General features: G+C 50.2%; 1 protein-coding gene across 2 annotated transcripts in view; it reads left to right on the forward strand.

Moving 5' to 3' along the window:
- Positions 1–1,816: 1,816 nt before the first annotated feature.
- PTPN4 (protein tyrosine phosphatase non-receptor type 4) overlaps positions 1,817–24,863 on the forward strand; it is a 57,525-nt gene continuing 34,478 nt past the window's right edge. Inside the window, exons 1-6 of one of the 2 annotated variants that reach the window (XM_069982426.1) lie at positions 1,817–2,315; positions 5,124–5,296; positions 17,647–17,801; positions 22,314–22,421; positions 22,512–22,554; positions 24,177–24,255. In XM_069982426.1, the coding sequence (XP_069838527.1) occupies positions 17,664–17,801; positions 22,314–22,421; positions 22,512–22,554; positions 24,177–24,255 (368 nt within the window). In that variant the 5' untranslated portion in view covers positions 1,817–2,315; positions 5,124–5,296; positions 17,647–17,663. The remainder of the gene's footprint in view (positions 2,316–5,123; positions 5,297–17,646; positions 17,802–22,313; positions 22,422–22,511; positions 22,555–24,176; positions 24,256–24,863) is intronic. The other variant, XM_069982427.1, reaches the window with a different exon arrangement.

Here is a 24,863-nt window from a genome sequence, read left to right on the forward strand (position 1 = left end):
TAACAGGGTATATACTATACATGTAATAACAGCCTATATACTATACATGTAATAACAGGGTATATAGTATACATATAATAACGGTATATACTATACATATAATAACAGGCTATATACTATACATGTAATAACAGCCTATATACTATACATATAATAACAGCCTATATACTATACATATAATAACAGGCTATATACTATACATGTAATAACAGCCTATATACTATACATATAATAACAGGCTATATACTATACATATAATAACAGCCTATATACTATACATATAATAACAGGCTATATAGTATACATATAATAACAGCCTATATACTATACATATAATAACAGGCTATATACTATACATATAATAACAGCCTATATACTATACATATAATAACAGGCTATATAGTATACATATAATAACAGCCTATATACTATACATATAATAACAGGCTATATACTATACATATAATAACAGCCTATATACTATACATATAATAACAGGCTATATAGTATACATATAATAACAGCCTATATACTATACATATAATAACAGCCTATATAGTATACATATAATAACAGGCTATATAGTATACATATAATAACAGGCTATATACTATACATGTAATAACAGCCTATATACTATACATATAATAACAGGCTATATACTATACATATAATAACAGCCTATATACTATACATATAATAACAGGCTATATACTATACATGTAATAACAGTCTATATACTATACATATAATAACAGGCTATATACTATACATGTAATACCAGGGTATATAGTATACATATAATAACAGCCTATATACTATACATATAATAACAGGCTATATACTATACATGTAATAACAGCCTATATATTATACATATAATAACAGGCTATATACTATACATGTAATAACAGCCTATATACTATACATATAATAACAGGCTATATACTATACATGTAATAACAGCCTATATACTATACATATAATAACAGGCTATATAGTATACATATAATAACAGCCTATATACTATACATATAATAACAGGCTATATACTATACATATAATAACAGGCTATATACTATACATGTAATAACAGCCTATATACTATACATATAATAACAGGCTATATACTATACATGTAATAACAGCCTATATACTATACATATAATAACAGTCTATATAGTATACATATAATAACAGCCTATATACTATACATATAATAACAGGCTATATACTATACATGTAATAACAGCCTATATATTATACATATAATAACAGGCTATATACTATACATGTAATAACAGCCTATATACTATACATGTAATAACAGGCTATATACTATACATGTAATAACAGCCTATATACTATACATATAATAACAGGGTATATAGTATACATATAATAACAGTCTATATACTATACATATAATAACAGCCTATATACTATACATATAATAACGGTATATACTATACATATAATAACAGCCTATATACTATACATGTAATAACAGGCTATATACTATACATGTAATAACAGCCTATATACTATACATATAATAACAGGCTATATACTATACATGTAATAACAGCCTATATACTATACATATAATAACAGGCTATATACTATACATGTAATAACAGCCTATATACTATACATATAATAACAGGGTAATACTAAATATTAGCTGTAATTGATGCTAATGATGATGATGATGTAATTATAGTGATTTGCATATTGATGACGCTGCTGCTGCTCAGGGGCTGCACTTCCCCTCGCGCCCTGCAGTTGTCGCTGCTCCCCACCTCTCTGGCACTGCGGCCGCCTCAGCAGGGATGAGACAAGATGGCGGCGGACCGGTGATGTGCGGAGGCGGAGAAGGCGGCGGTGGTGACGGGCGCCGTGTGCCGGTGTATCGGGCTCCCCCGACCTTTCTTGCAGACCGGATACGTTAATGCGTCTTATTTTTCCGCGCAGGAGGAGTCGACGACCGGCAGGGAAGGAGTTACAGGGGTGACGTCATCGCCGCGCCAGCTCTCGCGAGACCGCGCGATCACTGCGCCATGTCCCGTTGCTATGCTGCGGGGGGAGGGGAGCAGTGACACACCGAGGCCGGAGCCCACACATTCCCCCGGGCCGGGGCCCCGGAGACCCCGACACAACGAGCGACACCCGCCGGAGCCGGTACACAGCCAGAGCCGGGTATACCGCCCGCCGGAGTCCGCACACAGCCAGAGCCGGGTATACCGCCCGCCTGCTGGAGTATACAGAGCCGTCACCTGCAGGATATACAGAGACCTCTGCAGCCATCAGCCGGGGTATATAGCCCCCCACCCTGCACCTACAGCTGCTGGAGCCTATAGCCCCCCAGTATACTGCCTGCTGGAGCCTATAGCCCCCCGGTATACTGCCTGCTGGAGCCTATAGCCCCCCGGTATACTGCCTGCTGGAGCCTATAGCCCCCCGGTATACTGCCTGCTGGAGCCTATAGCCCCCCGGTATACTGCCTGCTGGAGCCCCCCGGTATACTGCCTGCTGGAGCCTATTGTCCCGGTATACTGCCTGCTGGAGCCTATAGCCCCCCGATATACTGCCTGCTGGAGCCTATAGCCCCCCGGTATACTGCCTGCTGGAGCCTATAGCCCCCCGGTATACTGCCTGCTGGAGCCTGTAGCCCCCCGGTATACTGCCTGCTGGAGCCTATAGCCCCCCGATATACTGCCTGCTGGAGCCTGTAGCCCCCCGGTATACTGCCTGCTGGAGCCTATAGCCCCCCGGTATACTGCCTGCTGGAGCCTATAGCCCCCCGGTATACTGCCTGCTGGAGCCTATAGCCCCCGGTATACTGCCTGGTGGAGCCTGTAGCCCCCCGGTATACTGCTGGCGGGAGCCTATTGTCCCGGTATACTGCCTGCTGGAGCCTATAGCCCCCCGGTATACTGCCTGCTGGAGCCTGTAGCCCCCCGGTATACTGCCTGCTGGAGCCTATAGCCCCCCGGTATACTGCCTGCTGGAGCCTATAGCCCCCGGTATACTGCCTGGTGGAGCCTGTAGCCCCCCGGTATACTGCTGGCGGGAGCCTATTGTCCCGGTATACTGCCTGCTGGAGCCTATTGTCCCGGTATACTGCCTGCTGGAGCCTGTAGCCCCCCGGTATACTGCCTGCTGGAGCCTATAGCCCCCCGGTATACTGCCTGCTGGAGCCTATAGCCCCCGGTATACTGCCTGGTGGAGCCTGTAGCCCCCCGGTATACTGCCGGCGGGAGCCTATTGTCCCGGTATACTGCCTGCTGGAGCCTGTAGCCCCCCGGTATACTGCCTGCTGGAGCCTATAGCCCCCCGGTATACTGCCTGCTGGAGCCTGTAGCCCCCCGGTATACTGCCTGCTGGAGCCTATAGCCCCCCGGTATACTGCCTGCTGGAGCCTGTAGCCCCCCGGTATACTGCCGGCTGGAGCCTATTGTCCCGGTATACTGCCTGCTGGAGCCTGTAGCCCCCCGGTATACTGCCGGCGGGAGCCTATTGTCCCGGTGTACTTCCTGCTCCATCTGATATATTGCCTGCTGGAGTATACAGAACCGTCACTTATAGATCCATAGTATTCACCTGCTGGGATTCACAGAGACCTATAGCTGAAGCCGCGGTCACCTATAGACCCCGCTATACCACCTGCTGAAGTAAACACATCTGCCTATAGCCCCCCCAGAAAATTCTTCCTGCGGGAGCCAGTGGCCTGTCACCTGTACATATAGAGATTTCTGCAACCATCAGCTGGGGTATATAGACCCCTGAGTCACCTAAAGACCCCCCGCTATACCACCTGCTGGAGCCGATAATCACCTATAGAGACACCACTGCTGGAATATACAGACCTGTCGCCTATAGATCTATGGTCTTCATCCACTGCTGCCTGGATATACAGACCGCCCTACACACCATCTATCCCGACTACTTATAGTCTACAAAGTCTTCTTGTCACCTATAGACTTAATCAGAAAATATGGCTTCACCTATAGGGGTATAATCAGCCGTGGCTTCACCTATAGGGGTATAATCAGCCGTGGCTTCACCTATAGGGGTATAATCAGCCGTGGCTTCACCTATAGGGGTATAATCAGCCGTGGCATCACCTATAGGGGTATAATCAGCCGTGGCTTCACCTATAGGGGTATAATCAGCCGTGGCTTCACCTATAGGGGTATAATCAGCCGTGGCATCACCTATAGGGGTATAATCAGCCGTGGCATCACCTATAGGGGTATAATCAGCCGTTCCTGCCCCTAATAGCTGTCATCCAGTTGTACAAGCCTCCTGCTTCTCTGGGCATCTGTCATCATAGCTGGGACATAAAGATCTTCTACTCCACCTATACAGCAGCACCGTGTAACATCTACAGCTGTCAGGTGTCCCCTATAGATCTCTGCTTTACTGACTGCAATCTGCCTGTCTCCTATACATTCTTTCCACCTGCGTGTCACCTATAGATTATCCTCACTTACATACCTGTATACAGTGACCTTCTATAGTTCTCTATCTCCTATATTATCCCTCCTGTCATCTTTTGTTCCTGCTGCCTATAGATACATTGTATATCTGCAGCTCAGATGTTTCATTGTATCCAGAGCTGTGATGTTTCCCAGATACCTATAGATACGGTGTATAACGGCAGCTTTGATATCCTGGATACCTATAGATACGGTGTATACCGGCAGCTCTGATATCCTGGATACCTATAGATACGGTGTATACTGGCAGCTCTGATATCCTGGATACCTATAGATACGGTGTATACCGGCAGCTCTGATATCCTGGATACCTATAGATACGGTGTATACCGGCAGCTCTGATATCCTGGATACCTATAGATACGGTGTATACCGGCAGCTCTGATATCCTGGATACCTTTAGATATGTTGTATACCTGTAGCTGGTATATCCTGGGCTCCTATAGATATATTGTATACCTGCAGCTCTGATATCCTGGATATCTGTATATACATTGTGGTTCTTGGCTGATTGTTCCCCTATAGATTGCTGTTCCCTGCAGAACCCTTTAGATCTTTGCGCCTCTAGTCTGTGGTCTATAGTCAGCACCCAAGGATCTATACGTTGCCTCCTGTATATAGTGCCCTCTCCCTGAGCATCTGTGACAGAATGAGGCTCCCACTGCTGAGACCACTGCCCCTTCAAAGACCCAACTGTGACTGAGGGCCGAGGAGAGAGACCCCCCCGACACCGGAGCAGCTAGGAGAGACCCATTTCCTCACCACAAACTGCAGAACGTGGCTCTTATATGAAGGTAAAGTGTCTTGTGTTGGTACTGAAATTAAAGTATGTGCCACCCACCCTGCATGCATCCCCCGAGACTGAGCTGTGCTTCTGCCATCATCCTGGACCCTATGGATCAAACACTGTCCCCCCCCCCCCTCCCCGAATCCTCTTATACTATAGGGGTTCACATAGCACATCTACAGCTCAGGAGTCCGGGGTCCTAGGGTGACATCACTATCTACAGCTCAGGAGTCCGGGGTCCTAGGGTGACATCACTATCTACAGCTCAGGAGTCCGGGGTCCTAGGGTGACATCACTATCTACAGCTCAGGAGTCCGGGGTCCTAGGGTGACATCACTGTATCTACAGCTCAGGAGTCCGGGGTCCTAGGGTGACATCACTATCTACAGCTCAGGAGTCCGCGGTCCTAGGGTGACATCACTGTATCTACAGCTCAGGAGTCCGCGGTCCTAGGGTGACATCACTGTATCTACAGCTCAGGAGTCCGGGGTCCTAGGGTGACATCACTATCTACAGCTCAGGAGTCCGGGGTCCTAGGGTGACATCACTATCTACAGCTCAGGAGTCCCAGGTCCTAAGGTGACATCACTCTACAGCTCAGGAGTCCGGGGTCCTAGGGTGACATCACTCTACAGCTCAGGAGTCCGGGGTCCTAGGGTGACATCACTCTACAGCTCAGGAGTCCGGGGTCCTAGGGTGACATCACTGTATCTACAGCTCAGGAGTCCAGGGTCCTAGGGTGACATCACCCACGTTATCTGCTGCAGTGTGGAGATGCATTGCCTAGCCCAGATACAATTGTAACAAATCCTTAGCTGTGAGAAGTAATAGATCTGACAGCACAAATTTTGAAATCAATTAAAGGGTTATTCCACTCAAATACAACTTTTGATAAGTTGCTGCCCACGGGAAGACTGACAATTCCTTCCATACTTATTATGTATTCAGTCTCCTTCCCCCAGTTCTCAGCTGCTGCTTTCTGATGAAGACACAAAAATCTGTGTGAGCTTTTCTCTCTGTCTCCCCCTCCATTCTGAGACAGATGATGTAAACAAGCCACTGGCAGGCTGTATCTGCAACATTAGCTTCTTTGTACTGCTGGGAGGATTATTCTGAGATCAAGTTACTTTGATTATCCCTCCCAGCATTACAAAGAAACTACAATGTTGCAGATAAAGCCAGTCATGGACTTGTTTACATCAGCTGTTTTAGAAGGAAGGGGGAAGAGGGGGAGACAGAGAGGCTCACACAGATTTTTGTGTCTTCAGCAGAAATCAGCAGCTGAGAACTGGGGGAAGGAGACTGAATATATAATAACAAGTCTGAAAGGAATTGTTAGTTTCACCATGGGCAGCAACATATCAGAAGTTATGTTAAAGTGGAATACCCCTTTAATTTTTGGGTTTAGTCTGAGAACAGGGGTCCCATTCTCTGTTTGCAATCATGAGAACTGGGGGGCGGGGGGGGGGGGGTCTCTTGTCCCGTGATGGAGTGCTCACTCATTGCTCCATTCACTCTCTAGGGCGGCAGGGTTGGGGAACCTTCAGACCTCCAGCTGTTGCATCACTACATTTCCCATTCCTGCTCTAAGGGGTCAGCACTGTACTCCATCCTTGGCGCTCATTTAGCCATTGGTGATTGCACAGGTTTCCCTTCCTCTCCATCGGATACTTATGGATGGGCGTACATTATAATCTTGGGTTAACCCCTGTGCTGTGATTTGCGCTGGTTTCAGTGCAACTTGCAGTAAACCTGTTGGAATGACAGCGACCATGGTGTGACCAGTGTATGTGACATAGTGAGATTAGATTGTAAGCTCCTGGGTACAGGAAGAATAAGCTGTATAATTACCTGCTGGGGCCAGTGGTGGGATCAGCAGGTGCGGGGGTCCCTCACTACACGTGGTGGAGTCTAGTCCTTCACGTAGGGGCCCCAGGGCAGCTGTAAGATCTCCGCAGCAACATCTGACTGTGTAACCCGAGCCGCTTGTTGTCCCCAGAAGTATGTGCGCTATGCCTGAAGAGAGGCTTCCCTGAGCTCCCTATAACTTGTTTCGGAAGTGGTTAGTGCAGAGACTGTGACCCCCGCCAGCCCTGATCCCTTATAATTATCTCTAATGTGTGAAGTGAACCTGAGGGCCCTGACCCTCCCGCCACATCCAGCGATGTAATCCCCGCGCCTGTAACGTGCTCCATGGGCCAGAGCTCCTGTGCTACAACACCGACATCTAGGATGATGGGAGTGATGGTCCTCAGCTCTGCCAGAGTTCTAACACTATAAGCTATAGGTTTTGTCCATTTTATTTTAACTTTTTCATCCTGGAGATTTCCTTTCCTTACTATAAAGTTTCTCCACAGTAACTCCTGATAATCCAGATTTGATAGCGGAATTTAAAAAATATTCCTGTAATTTATGTTGTATCTCAATGTGATCTATACAGTGACCGGCTAGTGAATATACTGTCTATTCCCCTGACATTGCCCCCGGCCTCCTCCATTTGTTGCGTTGGATGTTCTCTATTCCCCAGACATTGCCCCCGCCCTCCTCCATTGGTTGTGTTGGATATTCTCTATTCCCCAGACATTGCCCTGGCCTCCTCCATTGGTTGTGTTGGATGTTCTCTATTCCCCAGACAGTGCCCCCAGCCACCTCCATTGGTTGTGTTGGACGTTCACTATTCCCCAGACATTGCCCCCGGCCTCCTCCATTGGTTGTGTTGGATGTTCTCTATTCCCCAGACATTGCCCCCGGCCTCCTCCATTGGTTGTGTTGGACGTTCACCATTCCCCAGACATTGCCCCCGGCCTCCTCCATTGGTTGTGTTGGACGTTTACTATTCCCCAGACATTGCCCCCGGCCTCCTCCATTGGTTGTTGGACGTTTACTATTCCCCAGACATTGCCCCCAGCCTCCTCCATTGGTTGTGTTTGACGTTCTCCGTTCCCCAGACATTGCCCCCGGCCTCCTCCGTTGGTTGTGTTGGATGTTCTCCGTTCCCCACACATTGCCCCCGGCCTCCTCCATTGGTTGTGTTGGACGTTCACTATTCCCCAGACATTGCCCCTGGCCTCCTCCATTGGTTGTGTTGGACGTTTACTATTCCCCAGACATTGCCCCCGGCCTCCTCCATTGGTTGTGTTGGATGTTCTCCGTTCCCCACACATTGCCCCCGGCCTCCTCCATTGGTTGTGTTGGACGTTCACTATTCCCCAGACATTGCCCCCGGCCTCCTCCATTGGTTGTGTTGGATGTTCTCCGTTCCCCAGACATTGCCCCCGGCCTCCTCTATTGGTTGTGTTGGACGTTCACTGTTCCCCAGACATTGCCCCCGACCACCTCCATTGGTTGTTTTGGATGTTCTCTATTCCCCAGACATTGCCCCCGGCCTCCTCCAATGGTTGTGTTGGATGTTCTCTATTCCCAGACATTGCCCCTGGCCTCCTCCATTGGTTGTGTTGGACGTTCTCCGTTCCCCAGACATTGCCCCAGCCTCCTCCGTTGGTTGTGTTGGATGTTCTCCGTTCCCCAGACATTGCCCCCGGCCTCCTCCATTGGTTGTTGGACGTTTACTATTCCCCAGACATTGCCCCCAGCCTCCTCCATTGGTTGTGTTTGACGTTCTCCGTTCCCCAGACATTGCCCCCGGCCTCCTCCGTTGGTTGTGTTGGATGTTCTCCGTTCCCCACACATTGCCCCCGGCCTCCTCCATTGGTTGTGTTGGACGTTCACTATTCACCAGACATTGCCCCCGGCCTCCTCCATTGGTTGTGTTGGACGTTTACTATTCCCCAGACATTGCCCCCGGCCTCCTCCATTGGTTGTGTTTGACGTTCTCCGTTCCCCAGACATTGCCACCGGCCTCCTCCATTGGTTGTGTTGGACGTTCTCCATTCCCCAGACATTGCCCCCGGCCTCCTCCATTGGTTGTGTTGGACGTTCACTATTCACCAGACATTGCCCCCGGCCTCCTCCATTGGTTGTGTTGGATGTTCTCCGTTCCCCAGACATTGCCCCCGGCCTCCTCTATTGGTTGTGTTGAACGTTCACTGTTCCCCAGACATTGCCCCCGACCACCTCCATTGGTTGTTTTGGATGTTCTCTATTCCCCAGACATTGCCCCCGGCCTCCTCCATTGGTTGTGTTGGATGTTCTCTATTCCCAGACATTGCCCCTGGCCTCCTCCATTGGTTGTGTTGGACGTTCTCCGTTCCCCAGACATTGCCCCAGCCTCCTCCGTTGGTTGTGTTGGATGTTCTCCGTTCCCCAGACATTGCCCCCAGACTCCTCTATTGGTTGTGTTGGACGTTCACTGTTCCCCAGACATTGCCCCCGGCCTCCTCCATTGGTTGTGTTGGATGTTCTCTATTCCCAGACATTGCCCCCGGACTCCTCCATTGGTTGTGTTGGACGTTCACTATTCCCCAGACATTGCCTCCGGCCTCCTCCATTGGTTTTGTTGGACGTTCTCTATTCCCAGACATTGCTCCCGGTCTCCTCCATTGGTTGTGTTGGACGTTCTTTATTCCCCAGATGTATAGCTGAGAGTTTTCTCTCCTGGAGCTTAGACTACTACCCGAAGAAAGCATATCAGTATAGACATTTTTGACTGTGACTGATGTCCTATAAAAGCCTATAGATCTGTTAATGGATCTGGTGTGTAGGTAATGTGAACAGACTCTGGATGCTGTCCCCTTGACCTGCTGATTGCCAGGTTTACACAAGCCCTGTCTTATCATTGGCACTAATTATGCCCGGTGGGCCCTATTGGTTTCATTCACGGTTCCCTGTACTCCACCGGACGGTGGGATGAAGCCTCTTTTGTGTGAGGACTTGTGCCAGGATTTCATGGTGATTCCACATTAGTTTTCTCTTGTTGATGTGGACAGTGATCCCGTCCTCTCCTCTGGTGATCGGATACACATCACTCTCTAGCATATCTGGGAATCGTGGATTTATAAGCGGTAACATCCTCTAAGTCTGGGGGGGGGGTTCCAGGTTTTTAGCCAGAATTTTCCATGCGCTGCGGCTTTCTTCAGAGACGACAGAGAGGTCGTGTTAATTGTATAGAGATTTTCTGACCGTCACACCGGGCCATAGATTCAGATTATGTATGAGCAGCAGTATGGCTGATCCTTCAATGGCCGCCCTGCCGTCTCCCCTCCCCCCACCCTGCAGGATTTCTGCCGGTTGGCAGTGTCGATCTCGTCAGCCTTTTCATGGCGCTCCCCTGGTGCTTGTCGCCGTCTATAATTCATGCAGCGAGCGCCAGTTATCCGCAGGCTGCAGATTTTGCCGCCGTTCTTGGGGCAGACCTCTCCATGTGTGGTGCTGTAGGATTCGGCAGTAACGAGAGCTGGCAAAGTGACTGTCATCCTCATTCACGTCTCTCTGCATCCTTTCTCTTTTCATTGAGAAATCTCTGATTATACGCCGTCTCCGCCGCCGCCGCCGTGTGTAAATATCCGGGCAGAGGGGCTCGCCAAACACTGGAGTCCTTTGTGTTGAAGGTTATGGTGTAAGAGGCCACAGGGGCGAGCGCTATCTCTGCAATCGTTTACAATGGCTGAGGAGGCAAATTCCTAGGGAAATTATCAGCTGGAGATTTCATCATGAAAAGTTCAGTCTTATTATCCTTACTAAGCATCCGAGCTATACAGACCATTCCAGAAGGTTCCGGTGTTTGTAGTCTTTACAGTCCTATTCTACTAGCAAAGGAGGAGACTCTTCCTAATCTTGTGATCTGTATGGACCACATAGTGTGACCGCTCTTCGAGTAGAGACTTTATAGTGTGACAGCTCTTACAGTATATACACCATAGTGTGACCGCTCTTACAGTATATACACCATAGTGTGACCGCTCTTACAGTAGAGACTCCATAGTGTGACCGCTCTTACAGTATATACACCATAGTGTGACCGCTCTTACAGTATATACACCATAGTGTGACCGCTCTTACAGTAGAGACTCCATAGTGTGACCGCTCTTACAGTATATACACCATAGTGTGACCGCTCTTACAGTATATACACCATAGTGTGACCGCTCTTACAGTAGAGACTCCATAGTGTGACCGCTCTTACAGTAGAGACTCCATAGTGTGACCGCTCTTACAGTAGAGACTCCATAGTGTGACCGCTCTTACAGTAGAGACTCCATAGTGTGACCGTTCTTACAGTATATACACCATAGTGTGACCGCTCTTACAGTATATACACCATAGTGTGACCGCTCTTACAGTATAAACCCCATAGTGTGACAGCTCTTACAGTATATACACCATAGTGTGACCGCTCTTACAGTATATATACCATAGTGTGACCGCTCTTACAGTATATACACCATAGTGTGACCGCCCTTACAGTATATACCCCATAGTGTGACCGCTCTTACAGTATATACACCATAGTGTGACCGCTCTTACAGTATATACACCATAGTGTGACCGCTCTTACAGTATATACACCATAGTGTGACCGCTCTGACAGTATATACACCATAGTGTGACCGCTCTTACAGTAGAGACTCCATAGTGTGACCGCTCTTACAGTAGAGACTCCATAGTGTGACCGCTCTTACAGTAGAGACTCCATAGTGTGACCGCTCTTACAGTAGAGACTCCATAGTGTGACCGTTCTTACAGTATATACACCATAGTGTGACCGCTCTTACAGTATATACACCATAGTGTGACCGCTCTTACAGTATATACACCATAGTGTGACCGCTCTGACAGTATATACACCATAGTGTGACCGCTCTTACAGTAGAGACTCCATAGTGTGACCGCTCTTACAGTAGAGACTCCATAGTGTGACCGCTCTTACAGTAGAGACTCCATAGTGTGACCGCTCTTACAGTAGAGACTCCATAGTGTGACCGTTCTTACAGTATATACACCATAGTGTGACCGCTCTTACAGTATATACACCATAGTGTGACCGCTCTTACAGTATATACACCATAGTGTGACCGCTCTTACAGTATAAACCCCATAGTGTGACAGCTCTTACAGTATATACACCATAGTGTGACCGCTCTTACAGTATATATACCATAGTGTGACCGCTCTTACAGTATATACACCATAGTGTGACCGCCCTTACAGTATATACACCATAGTGTGACCGCTCTTACAGTATATACACCATAGTGTGACCGCTCTTACAGTATATACACCATAGTGTGACCGCTCTTACAGTATATACACCATAGTGTGACCGCTCTTACTGTATATACACCATAGTGTGACCGCTCTTACAGTATATACACCATAGTGTGACCGCTCTTACAGTATATACACCATAGTGTGACCGCTCTTACAGTATATACCCCATAGTGTGACCGCTCTTACTGTATATACACCATAGTGTGACCGCTCTTACAGTATATACACCATAGTGTGACCGCTCTTACAGTATATACCCCATAGTGTGACCGCTCTTACAGTATATACACCATAGTGTGACCGCTCTTACAGTATATACCCCATAGTGTGACCGCTCTTACTGTATATACACCATAGTGTGACCGCTCTTACAGTATATACACCATAGTGTGACCGCTCTTACAGTATATACACCATAGTGTGACCGCTCTTACAGTATATATACCATAGTGTGACCGCTCTTACAGTATATACACCATAGTGTGACCGCCCTTACAGTATATACACCATAGTGTGACCGCTCTTACAGTATATACACCATAGTGTGACCGCTCTTACAGTATATACACCATAGTGTGACCGCTCTTACAGTTTATACACTATAGTGTGACCGCTCTTACAGTATATACCCCATAGTGTGACCGCTCTTACTGTATATACACCATAGTGTGACCGCTCTTACAGTATATACACCATAGTGTGACCGCTCTTACAGTATATACCCCATAGTGTGACCGCTCTTACAGTATATACACCATAGTGTGACCGCTCTTACAGTATAGACCCCATAGTGTGACCGCTCTTACAGTATATATACCATAGTGTGACCGCTCTTACAGTATATATACCATAGTGTGACCGCTCTTACAGTATATACACCATAGTGTGACCGCTCTTACAGTACAGACTCCATAGTGTGACCGCTCTTACAGTAGAGACTCCATAGTGTGACCGCTCTTACAGTAGAGACTCCATAGTGTGACTACTGTTACAGTATCTACTGTAATGCAGCTGCCTGACATTGGTTGTTACATTTAACAACGTATATAAGTTGTTTTTATACTCCAGATCGTAATACTGAGCCCCGGAGACCTCACCAGTAACATTGCTGTATTCTGCTATGTGACCCTGTGATAGGGGGCAGAGCCTGACACCTAGCCTTTATGTTACAATGTGGATGCTATACTGTATCACTGACTGCAGGGGTGAAGAGGTAGATGGGGATCCTTATAGTTGCGGCAGCCTCTTGGTTGGCATCTGTGGCCCCTTGATGAGGTACAGCCCAGATACAGTGGCAGCTATTGGGCACACAGGGTCCGCCTGGCACAGGGATTGATGTATAGAAGCAGCAGGGGGGGGTGTTGTGTCTGCGGTGGACATGATGGATTGCGGTAGTTTCTAAGGTAACCTGCAGCTCTGGAATGTCAGCGCCTATGAACTCCCATCCTCCATGCCTGGCCATGGCTGCCGGCAGCGCCTCACCACCTTCATGTGTGACAGATCACTGCTGCTCCTGAAATGTGCAAATGGACGAAAATCAAGCCACAAAGCCTTTCTGAAAGGGACCGCTAACCAAGCGTATGTGATCTTGCTGGAATGCCGCATGCTTGTAACAAATCCTGCACCTTCCCCTTAAAATATTATAGGCTATGAAGTCAGCTGGATGCGATGTCCTGCAGCCTCTTGTACTGCTGTGCGGAAAGGTGTCCTGTCTCTTCACATGATTCTCTTGGCAGCTCGCACTCCCGTCCCCCACACAGGGCGGCAGCTCTGCTACATCTGCGTGTGATGGTTACATGAATGGAGGCACCAGGGCCTCTGTGCAGAAACTAGGTCACTGGGTTATCGTAGGAGAATGTGGATGCAGACATCTGCTGTAACACGGGTGACGCGCTGATGTATGCGAGGAAGAGCGCCGATGATGTAGGAGAGAGAGCACCGATAATGTAGGAGAGAGCGCTCCACCAGTGTACGAGAGGAAGTGCACCGATAATGTAGGAGAGAGCATGCCACCAGTGTACAAGATGAAGAGCGCCGATGATGTAGGGAAGAGAGTACTGCCAATGTACGAGAGCGCCGCCAGTGTACAAGAGGAAGAGCACTGATGATTGAGAGGGCCGCCTGTGTAAGAGAGCAAGAGCACTGATAATGTAGGAGAGTGAGAGCGCCGCCAGTGTACGAGAGGAAGTGCACTGATAATATAGGAGAGAGAGAGCGCCACCAGTGTACGAGAGGAAGTGCACTAATGATATAGGAGAGAGAGAGCGCTGCCAGTGTGTGAGAGGAAGTGCACCGATGATATAGGTGAGACAGAGCACTGCCAATGTACGAGAGCGCCGCCAGTGTATGAGAGGAAGAGCACCGATGATATAGGAGAGATCGCCGCCAGTGTACGAGGGGAAGAGCGCTGATGATGAAGAGAGAACACCGCCAGTGTACGAGAGGAAGTGCACCAATGATATAGGAGAGACAGCACTGCCAGTGTACGAGAGGAAGTGCACCGATGATATAGGAGAGACAGAGCACTGCCAATGTACGAGAGCGCCGCCAGTGTATGAGAGGAAGAGCACCGATGGAGAGAGAGCCGCCAGTGTAAGAGAGCAAGAGCACTGATAATATAGGAGAGAGAGAGAGAGCACCGCCAGTGTGTGAGAGGAAGAGCACCGATGATATATGAGAGAGGGTGCCACCAGTGTATGAGGAAGTGCACTGATTATGTGAGAGCGCGCCGCCAGTGTACGAGAGCGCTGCCGACACAGGACAAGGCTGATGTGCTTTATAGGATTGCAGGATAGATGGATGGTAGTGTGTGTCTTAGAGATAAATATATAGAGTCTGGCTGGAGTGGGGGCCCTGTGGCTCTAGAGGGTGCAGAGCGCCTCCTCTGGCTGCAGTACCACCATCCTCCATGTTGTTGCGGCTGCTGCAGAGCTGGGGGGCTATCTTTTCCCTGTAATCACTCTTCAGTCTCTTCCCATCCCCGTCCTGCCTGTTTCCCATCTATCATCTGTGAATCCTGGGGGATCGCGGCCGTCGGTTCATTAACATTTTATAAAACCTCCCACTGTTTTCAGTCTAGGGCCCGCGCCAGCGTCTCCCCATCCGCACAGCAGAGCGGCGCAGTGTTTGCACACACATCCGGGTTTCTGCCATGCCTCTGTATTGTCGAGGTTATCGGAAACACTTTCATGCTTCCCTCCATCATACGCCGCTCCCGGATTCCGGCTGCCGATTCTCTTCCATTTTTAGATCTCTCATTTAAATCATTAACAATCTCATTAATAATTTTTATCCTGATCTTCCTGGTGCTTGATTGCTAGGGATATTATAGTGGTCCACCAGTTATATGGATTGTGTAATGGCGGCCATAACGGTCTACCGTAACTGCTGCTGGAATTGTCATATAATAAGGGGAATGGGCAATGCATAGCGGCCTGTGAGGAGAGACGCGAAGCCTCCCTGCACTGTATGTAACACTTCAGTATAGTCCTGTGTTATATGTTCTATTTTTATCTGTAGCTTTATACAGGTAGTACATAGACGTGTGTGTAAGAGGACGTTGCAGGGTGATGTGGTAGCTGTTGGCCATCTCTCTCTTCTCTCCTGGTGAAGTGCGGCAGGGTGTCTGATGGCAGACACTGTTGACATTCGTGCTGATAAGCAGCTGTACTCAACCCCTCCTTAAAGGAAACGTCCCATCTTCCCCTCCACTAAGGAAGTTGTTCAGCTTCACTTTTTATCCTTCCAAACCACAGGGCTGGTGATGAGATAAGAGCGGCGAGCCGCACTGACATGATACTGTTGTGACTGCAATGCTGCGACTTTCTGAGCTCCCCCCGGCCGTGTGTCTGCGGACCCCTTAGTGTAGACTGCAGGTAACATGCAGTGTAAGTAGAGGGGTGTGTGTTGTGAGCTGTAGTGTTATTTCCATGCAAAGAGGGCTTGTCTTCTGCTGGATCCATGGCTCCCAGACCCCATGCACAGTCCTCCGGGGCCAGTCTAAGGGTCCCGTTACACGGCCCGATATTAAAGGAGCAAGCCAACGCCAACCTGTCAGGTCAGCGCTCGCTTGCTTCTTGTTTCCCAGAACAATGTCCGTGCTATTACACTACGCGCACCGACAGCAAGCGAAGGGGCTGCCTGGAACATCTTTAGATAGAAGATAGCGGTGGTCTGCTGCCACCACTCCTATTACACCGCCGGTATAACTATTTTCTTTCAACATGTTGAAAAACATTGATCAGCCGTCATCCTGCATGTCGGCTGATCGTTGATTTTTAAGGGTATTCTATGGGTATTCTATGCACGGGCGGATTCTTGAACTTGATCATTCTTAAGAAGGATGAAAGAATCCGCCTGTGCATAGAATTAAGTCTATGACACAGGCGGAGGCGCGTGCGCCCACCACAGTCCGCGAGCAGGCGCAACCTGAGAATTCCACGACGGAGTTTCCGTCACAATTACTCAGTGTGAACATACCCTAACACTGCCTACTACAACAAGGATTATGGTCCGGAACGGCTGATGATCGCTTGGTGTAATTGCGCGTTAATGGAGAAGTCCTTTAAAGGGGTTATCCAGCGCTACAAAAACATGGCCACTTTCTTCCAGAGACAGCCCCACTCTTGTCTCCAGCTTGGGCGGGGTTTTGCTCCTCAGTTCTATTGAAGTGAATGGAGCTTAATTGCAAACTGCACCTGAACTTGAGACCAGAGTCGTGTTGTCTCTAAAAGAAAGTGGCTATGTTTTTGTAGCACTGTATAACCCCTTTAAGCGTGATATTGCCAATTACCTACCGATGATCAATGACGTGACAAATGCCACTAGTAGCAACATTTGGGATAACATCAGTATTTAGGTTTCTAGCATAGACATTGCTGCAGTCCTGGGTGGTGATATATGGTGCAGGCCCACATCGTAGCCAGTAGGGGGAGGTATAGAACACGAGGCCACCTATAGTCCATTCACCAGACTCTCTGCTGTCTAGGTTATTATTGGTTACATTGATTTCCATGTTGTCTGTGTTAAATAATAAGAGGGTTGAGCAGTGACATCATGGGGGTAGTTGTCCGTGGACGGTCATGTGACGATGTTGCTTTACTTGTATCCCTCCTATCTTCCTGTGGCTCCAGTGACAGGACACCATGTTGGCGTGGCCGTTTCATCTTCCTCTCTTTCTTCTCTCCTCAGACTTTGTGTGGACAGTAATGAGCGCACGTTTCCGATTGCCTGCCGGCAGAACCTACAATGTACGAGCATCGGAGCAGGCCCGAGACAGACAGAGCACAGAGGTGGTGTGCAACGTTCTCCTTCTGGATAACAGTGTGCAAGCTTTCCGTGTAAATGTAAGTAAGAAGCGGTCCCTGTATCCTGTCCTAAAAGCTGAAAGAAATAACCATTCCGTCCCAGCCCAACCGCCTAGTGGGATTCTGCTTCTTTGGTTTAGTGATCAGTGAGGAGGTCTCTACACCCGGACCCCCACCAATCAATTACATCTGAGGGTCCTTAGCAACGGGGGGGGGGGGGGGTCACATGGTGCAGTGTGGCGGGTCCACAGCAGATGTCACATGCAGGGCCTGCCGCCTCCATTGCACTTTGTTTAGTCTCCTTTTACCTGGAAACAAAGTGATACCATCCTATATAGTACAGGGGCAGCGCTGGGATTTATGGTTACAATTACTCTATAAGATCAGTCAGAGCGAAGCTTCATCAGACTGGTAGACCCTCTCCCCCATTTTCATGTGTGGTCTATTATCACTGCTGGTCGTGCATTCTGGATGTGGTGTGAACATAGACCAGAGATAGGGAAGCTTCGACCCCGCCAGCTGTTGACAAACTACAACTCCCATCCTAATAAGACATTGCTGTGTGTTAGGATGCTCGCTGCCCACCGGCTTCACCCACTGCTCTCTGTTATCAGCCTGAGTGGCTGTGGGGGAGCGGACTGGCATTGCACACTGCTCTCTGTTATCAGCCTGCGTGGCTGTGGGGGAGCGGACTGGCATTGCTCACTGCTCTCTGTTATCAGCCTGAGTGGCTGTGGGGGAGCGGACTGGCATTGCACACTGCTCTCTGTTATCAGCCTGAGTGGCTGTGGGGGAGCGGACTGGCATTGCACACTGCTCTCTGTTATCAGCCTGAGTGGCTGTGGGGGAGCGGACTGGCATTGCTCACTGCTCTCTGTTATCAGCCTGAGTGGCTGTGGGGGAGCGGACTGGCATTGCACACTGCTCTCTGTTATCAGCCTGAGTGGCTGTGGGGGAGCGGACTGGCTTTGCTCACTGCTCTGTTATCAGCCACTCATATTTCCACCCGGGCGTCTAAGTTGATGAGAGTGTGGCCCACCCTGACATTTCTAATTAAAGCGTCTACTGTACTTGTGGACGTCTGACGGACAGTCGTGTCCCAGAGCTGCCGGCGGCCATATTGTTATTGGCATCTCTGGTTCCTCATCTCATTAATATCAAGGACTATAACAGTCCCTGTGACCTTCTACTCATCTCCTCCAGTATGTGGCCCCCTGCCCGATGTAACTGATCCCCCTGTGGATGCCGCTCTGGGTTAGGGACTCTGTGCACTTGTTACTGAGCTGTTATTTATATGTGATTCCAGGAAAGCTGGGTGACAACCAGAGCAGGCACTAATCCATTTCCTACTCCTGATAGATGACCATATCACTTTGGGACTGTACTCCTGACGTTCAGGACGTGGTCACCCAGCTTTCCTGCACACAGATTTAGCTTAGAAAAGTGAAGAAGGATGTCAGCGTCTTAACCTGACAGGCGCCCGGTATAATCAGCTCTGCTATAGGTATCCAATGACGCTGATCACTAGTCAGTTGCACTTTTGCCCTTTCAGGCCTCTCTTTACTAGTCATTGTACAATACAGTGGTACCTTGGTTTCAGAGTAACTTGGTTTAAGAGCGTTTTGGTTTAAGAGCTCACAGTTTTTCAAAATTGTGACTTGGTTTAAGAGCATTGCTTTGGTGTATGAGCTCCCTGTACTGGGTGGGAGGGGAAGTGGGGGAGGGTCATGACCTGCATAGCGGGGTCTACAGCCCTGTACTTTGACCCAGGAAGTCTCCCTCACCTTCCAAATCATAGCAGATCCACTTCAGGCTGGGGCTTACATCAGGGGACAGGACTGTGGGGGGTAATCTCTACATAGCTGTAACCCCTCCCTCCCCGGACAGAGAGTGCTGCATGTATGTGCCCACATCTGCCCTGCTCATTCCTCCATGCTCCCTGCAGTCTCTGTCAGTCCTTGTGCTCCTCATCCTCTCCATTACTGTACAGTAACTTATATATCACAGATTCTTCTGTTTCTGAATGTTTGTTTCATCTGTTCATCTTATTCAAAATAATAAATCATTATATTTGGTGTGTGGAACCAATTGTCTGCAGATCAGTGATTGCTTATGGGAAAATTTGCTTTGGTGTAAGAGTGGATTTGGATTACAAGCGCCGTCCCGGAACAAATTATTCTCGTAATCCAAGGCACCCCTGTACTTGTAATTGACAGCTGGCTGTATATGGTGCCTGGCGGTGACAGCTGCCCCTAACCATCAGGTTATATCTCCAGCCCTGCCCCGGCCGCCTCTCTCAGGGCTCGGCTCCTGCCTCGGCCGCCTCTCTCAGCTCCATCCCCGGCCGCCTCTCTCAGGGCTCGGCTCCTGCCTCGGCCACCTCTCTCAGCTCCATCCCCGGCCCCCTCTCTCAGGGCTCGGCTCCTGCCTCGGCCACTTCTCTCAGCTCCATCCCCAGCCGCCTCTCTCAGGGCTCGGCTCCTGCCTCGGCCACTTCTCTCAGCTCCATCCCCGGCCGCCTCTCTCAGCTCCATCCCCGGCCGCCTCTCTCAGGGCTCGGCTCCTGCCTCGGCCACTTCTCTCAGCTCCATCCCCAGCCGCCTCTCTCAGGGCTCGGCTCCTGCCTCGGCCACTTCTCTCAGCTCCATCCCCGGCCGCCTCTCTCAGGGCTCCTGCCCCGGCCACTTCTCTCAGCTCCATCCCCAGCCGCCTCTCTTAGGGCTCGGCTCCTGCCTCGGCCACCTCTCTCAGCTCCATCCCCAGCCGTCTCTCTTAGGGCTCGGCTCTTGCCTCGGCCACCTCTCTCAGGGCTCTGCTCCTGCCCCGGCCACCTCTCTCAGCTCCATCCCCGGCTGCCTCTCTCAGGGCTCGGCTCCTGCCTCGGCCACCTCTCTCAGCTCCATCCCCAGACACCTCTCTTAGGGCTCGGCTCCTGTCTCGGCCACCCCTCTCAGCTCCATCCCCAGCCGCCTCTCTCAGGGCTCGGCTCCTGCCCCGGCCGCCTCTCTCAGCTCCATCCCCAGCCGCCTCTCAGGGCTCGGCTCCTGCCCCGGCCACTTCTCTCCGCTCCATCCCCGGCCGCCTCTCTCAGGGCTCGGCTCCTGCCTCGGCCACTTCTCTCAGCTCCATCCCCGGCCGCCTCTCTCAGGGCTCGGCTCCTGCCTCGGCCACTTCTCTCAGCTCCATCCCCAGCCGCCTCTCTCAGGGCTCGGCTCCTGCCCCGGCCACTTCTCTCAGCTCCATCCCCGGCCGCCTCTCTCAGGGCTCGGCTCCTGCCCCGGCCACCTCTCTCAGCTCCATCCCCGGCCGCCTCTCTCAGGGCTCCTGCCCCGGCCACTTCTCTCAGCTCCATCCCCAGCCGCCTCTCTTAGGGCTCGGCTCTTGCCTCGGCCACCTCTCTCAGGGCTCTGATCCTGCCCCGGCCACCTCTCTCAGCTCCATCCCCGGCCGCCTCTCTCAGGGCTCGGCTCCTGCCTCGGCCACCTCTCTCAGCTCCATCCCCGGCCGCCTCTCTCAGGGCTCGGCTCCTGCCTCGGCCACCTCTCTCAGCTCCATCCCCAGACGCCTCTCTTAGGGCTCGGCTCCTGTCTCGGCCACCCCTCTCAGCTCCATCCCCAGCCGCCTCTCTTAGGGCTCGGCTCCTGCCTCGGCCACCTCTCTCAGGGCTCTGCTCCTGCCCCGGCCACCTCTCTCAGCTCCATCCCCAGCCGCCTCTCTCAGGGTTTGGCTCCTGCCCCGGCCACCTCTCTCAGCTCCATCCCCAGCCGCCTCTCTTAGGGCTCGGCTCCTGTCTCGGCCACCTCTCTCCGCTCCATCCCCAGCCGCCTCTCTTAGGGCTCGGCTCCTGCCTCGGCCACCTCTCTCAGGGCTCTGCTCCTGCCCCGGCCACCTCTCTCAGCTCCATCCCCAGCCGCCTCTCAGGGCTCTGCTCCTGCCCCGGCCACCTCTCTCAGCTCCATCCCCAGCCACCTCTCAGGGCTCGGCTCCTGCCCCGGCCACCTCTCTCAGCTCCATTCCCAGCCGCCTATCTCAGGGCTCGGCTCCTGCCCCGGCCACCTCTCTCAGCTCCATTCCCAGCCGCCTCTCTCAGGGCTCGGCTCCTGCCCCGGCCTCTTCTCTCAGCTCCATCCCCAGCCGCCTCTCTCAGGGCTCGGCTCCTGCCCCGGCCACCTCTCTCAGCTCCATCCCCAGCCGCCTCTCTCAGGGCTCTGCTCCTGCCCTGGCCTCTTCTCTTAGCTCCATCCCCAGCCACCTCTCTCAGGGCTCTGCTCCTGCCCCGGCCACCTCTCTCAGCTCCATCCCCGGCTGCGTCTCTCAGGGCTCGGCTCCTGCCCCGGCCACCTCTCTCAGCTCCATCCCCAGCCGCCTCTCTCAGGGCTCGGCTCCTGCCCCGGCCACCTCTCTTAGCTCCATCCCCGGCCACCTCTCTCTCAGCACCTGCCTGAACTGCTGGCCTTATCCTGAATAATGGATGCCGCTTCTCCTCTCCTACTGTGAGGATATTACGCACAGAGTTTTACGCGAAGACGCCATCTCTTTTGTGTCTTTCAGAAGCACGACCATGGGCAAGCGCTGCTAGACTTAGTGTTTAAGTTCCTGGATCTGACGGAGAGAGATTATTTCGGCCTGCAGTTAGCCGACGATTCCTGCGATAACCCGGTGAGGCTGCGGTCCTGTACGTTATGTAGTGAGTGGTGTCCCCGTCCTCCGGCCTCACCCATTCATGTTGTTGCTTTTTGTTTCACACAGAGGTGGTTGGACCCGAATAAACCAATCAGGAAGCAGCTAAAAAGTAAGTGCAGCCATAAAGTTTTACTAGGAAAGATTTAAAGGGATTGTGTAGAATAGATAAACCTAAATGGGTTATGCCACCATTAACTTATCCCTCATTAGTAATAGGTATCTGATCAATAGATCTGCTTGCTGGGACCCATAATGATTGATTGTGACTCCTGTTTCTTCCTGTTCTGGATGTATTAGTGGTCAGACATGAACACTATTGCCTCATGCACCTCGCCGGCCTGACACGTATAGTAGAGTGCTGTACTATATACATGACACCTATAGAGCCGAGGGCTGTACTAGACACATGACACCTATAGAGCGTAGGGCTGTACTATACACATGACACCTATAGAGCGTAGGGCTGTACTATACACATGACACCTATAGAGCGTAGGGCTGTACTATATACATGACACCTATAGAGCCGAGGGCTGTACTATATACGTGACACCTATAGAGCCGAGGGCTGTACTATATACGTGACACCTATAGAGCCGAGGGCTGTACTATATACGTGACACCTATAGAGCCGAGGGCTGTACTATACACATGACACCTATAGAGCAGAGGGCTGTACTATACACATGACACCTATAGAGCCGAGGGCTGTACTATATACGTGACACCTATAGAGCCGAGGGCTGTACTATATACGTGACACCTATAGAGCCGAGGGCTGTACTATATACGTGACACCTATAGAGCCGAGGGCTGTACTATATACGTGACACCTATAGAGCAGAGGGCTGTACTATACACATGACACCTATAGAGCCGAGGGCTGTACTATATACATGACACCTATAGAGCCGAGGGCTGTACTATATTCATGACACCTATAGAGCCGAGGGCTGTACTATATACATGACACCTATAGAGCGTAGGGCTGTACTATATACATGACACCTATAGAGCCGAGGGCTGTACTATATACATGACACCTATAGTGCTGAATGGTCATACACAGCTCATACTAATACTGAGGAGAGCATCAGAGCAGGAATGACCTTTAAGACTATATACGTCTTTATGACTCTTTCCTCAAGGAGAATTAGTATCCCTATGGATTACACTAATACACTGTAACAAGCCCTCAGCTGGAATGGAAAGAAGCTCAAACAATTGCATAGGTTTATTGTAATAAAGTGCTATGGTACTGGGTGGGGGGTTGTTGTTATTGGGGTCTTGGCGGGGGTCTGCTGCAAAAATTATGGGGGATCACATCCTGTAGTTTATCGGCTTACAGTTCAGATACTTTATGGGGTTGTTATTATTGGGGTCTGGCCGGGGGTCTTCAGCAGACATGCTGGGATCTGGGCGGGGGTCCCCTGCAGACATGCTGGGATCTGGGCGGGGGTCCCCTGCAGACATGCTGGGATCTGGGCGGGGGTCTCCTGCAGACATGCTGGGATCTGGGCGGGGGTCTCCTGCAGACATGCTGGGATCTGGGCGGGGGTCTCCTGCAGACATGCTGGGATCTGGGCGGGGGTCTCCTGCAGACATGCTGGGATCTGGGCGGGGGTCTCCTGCAGACATGCTGGGGGATGACATGTAGTTTACCGGTGCAGATACAGACAGTCCCACTTCTGCAGATTTACTCCGTGTTCATCCTGTTCTCTTCCCGCCCAGGGGGATCACCGCACAACCTGAGCTTCCGAGTCAAGTTTTTTGTTTCTGACCCCAGCAAGTTACAAGAGGAATACACAAGGTAGGGATGATGTGACCCCCGCCTTACTAGGTGACATACAGGTGTTGGGATCCATACTTCACCCTGTAAAGGAAAAGTTCTGCGGCTTTCTAATAAAAGTATATTGTGTTTCACTTCCTTACCGAGATGCTTGCTGTAACTACCAGAGCATCTGAAGGCTGAAACTCAACTAAAAGAGTAGATCAGGACCAGTGGTTCACAATGAATGGCTGCACACAGTAGTGGATTTCTTGTATTATCATTGATAGCACATCCCCTGTATATGCCGGATCAGTGCTCCCTGTACATAAAATGGCCATGATACAGGTGCTACACACTCTGAGACCCGCTGAGCATGGTCGGGGGATCTCTGGGCTTCCATTCACTCACAGCAAACACAGATCATTACCAAAACCCAGTATAGTAGAAAACTGCAGCACTTTTTTTAGTGATTAAAGTGTCATTGTCCTTTATAACTTTCACAATCTAAATCAACAGGGGATGTGATATAAAGCATGTCTGCAATTTACATGTATTATTTTTTAGTTCTTATGCTTTATAACAGCTATACTTACTGCATCCAGGTCCAGTCTCCTGAAGGCAGCTATATAACAGCTATACTTACTGCA

The sequence above is a fragment of the Dendropsophus ebraccatus genome, chromosome 9 (genome assembly GCF_027789765.1).
Source record: "Dendropsophus ebraccatus isolate aDenEbr1 chromosome 9, aDenEbr1.pat, whole genome shotgun sequence".
NCBI classification, from domain to species: domain Eukaryota; kingdom Metazoa; phylum Chordata; class Amphibia; order Anura; family Hylidae; genus Dendropsophus; species Dendropsophus ebraccatus.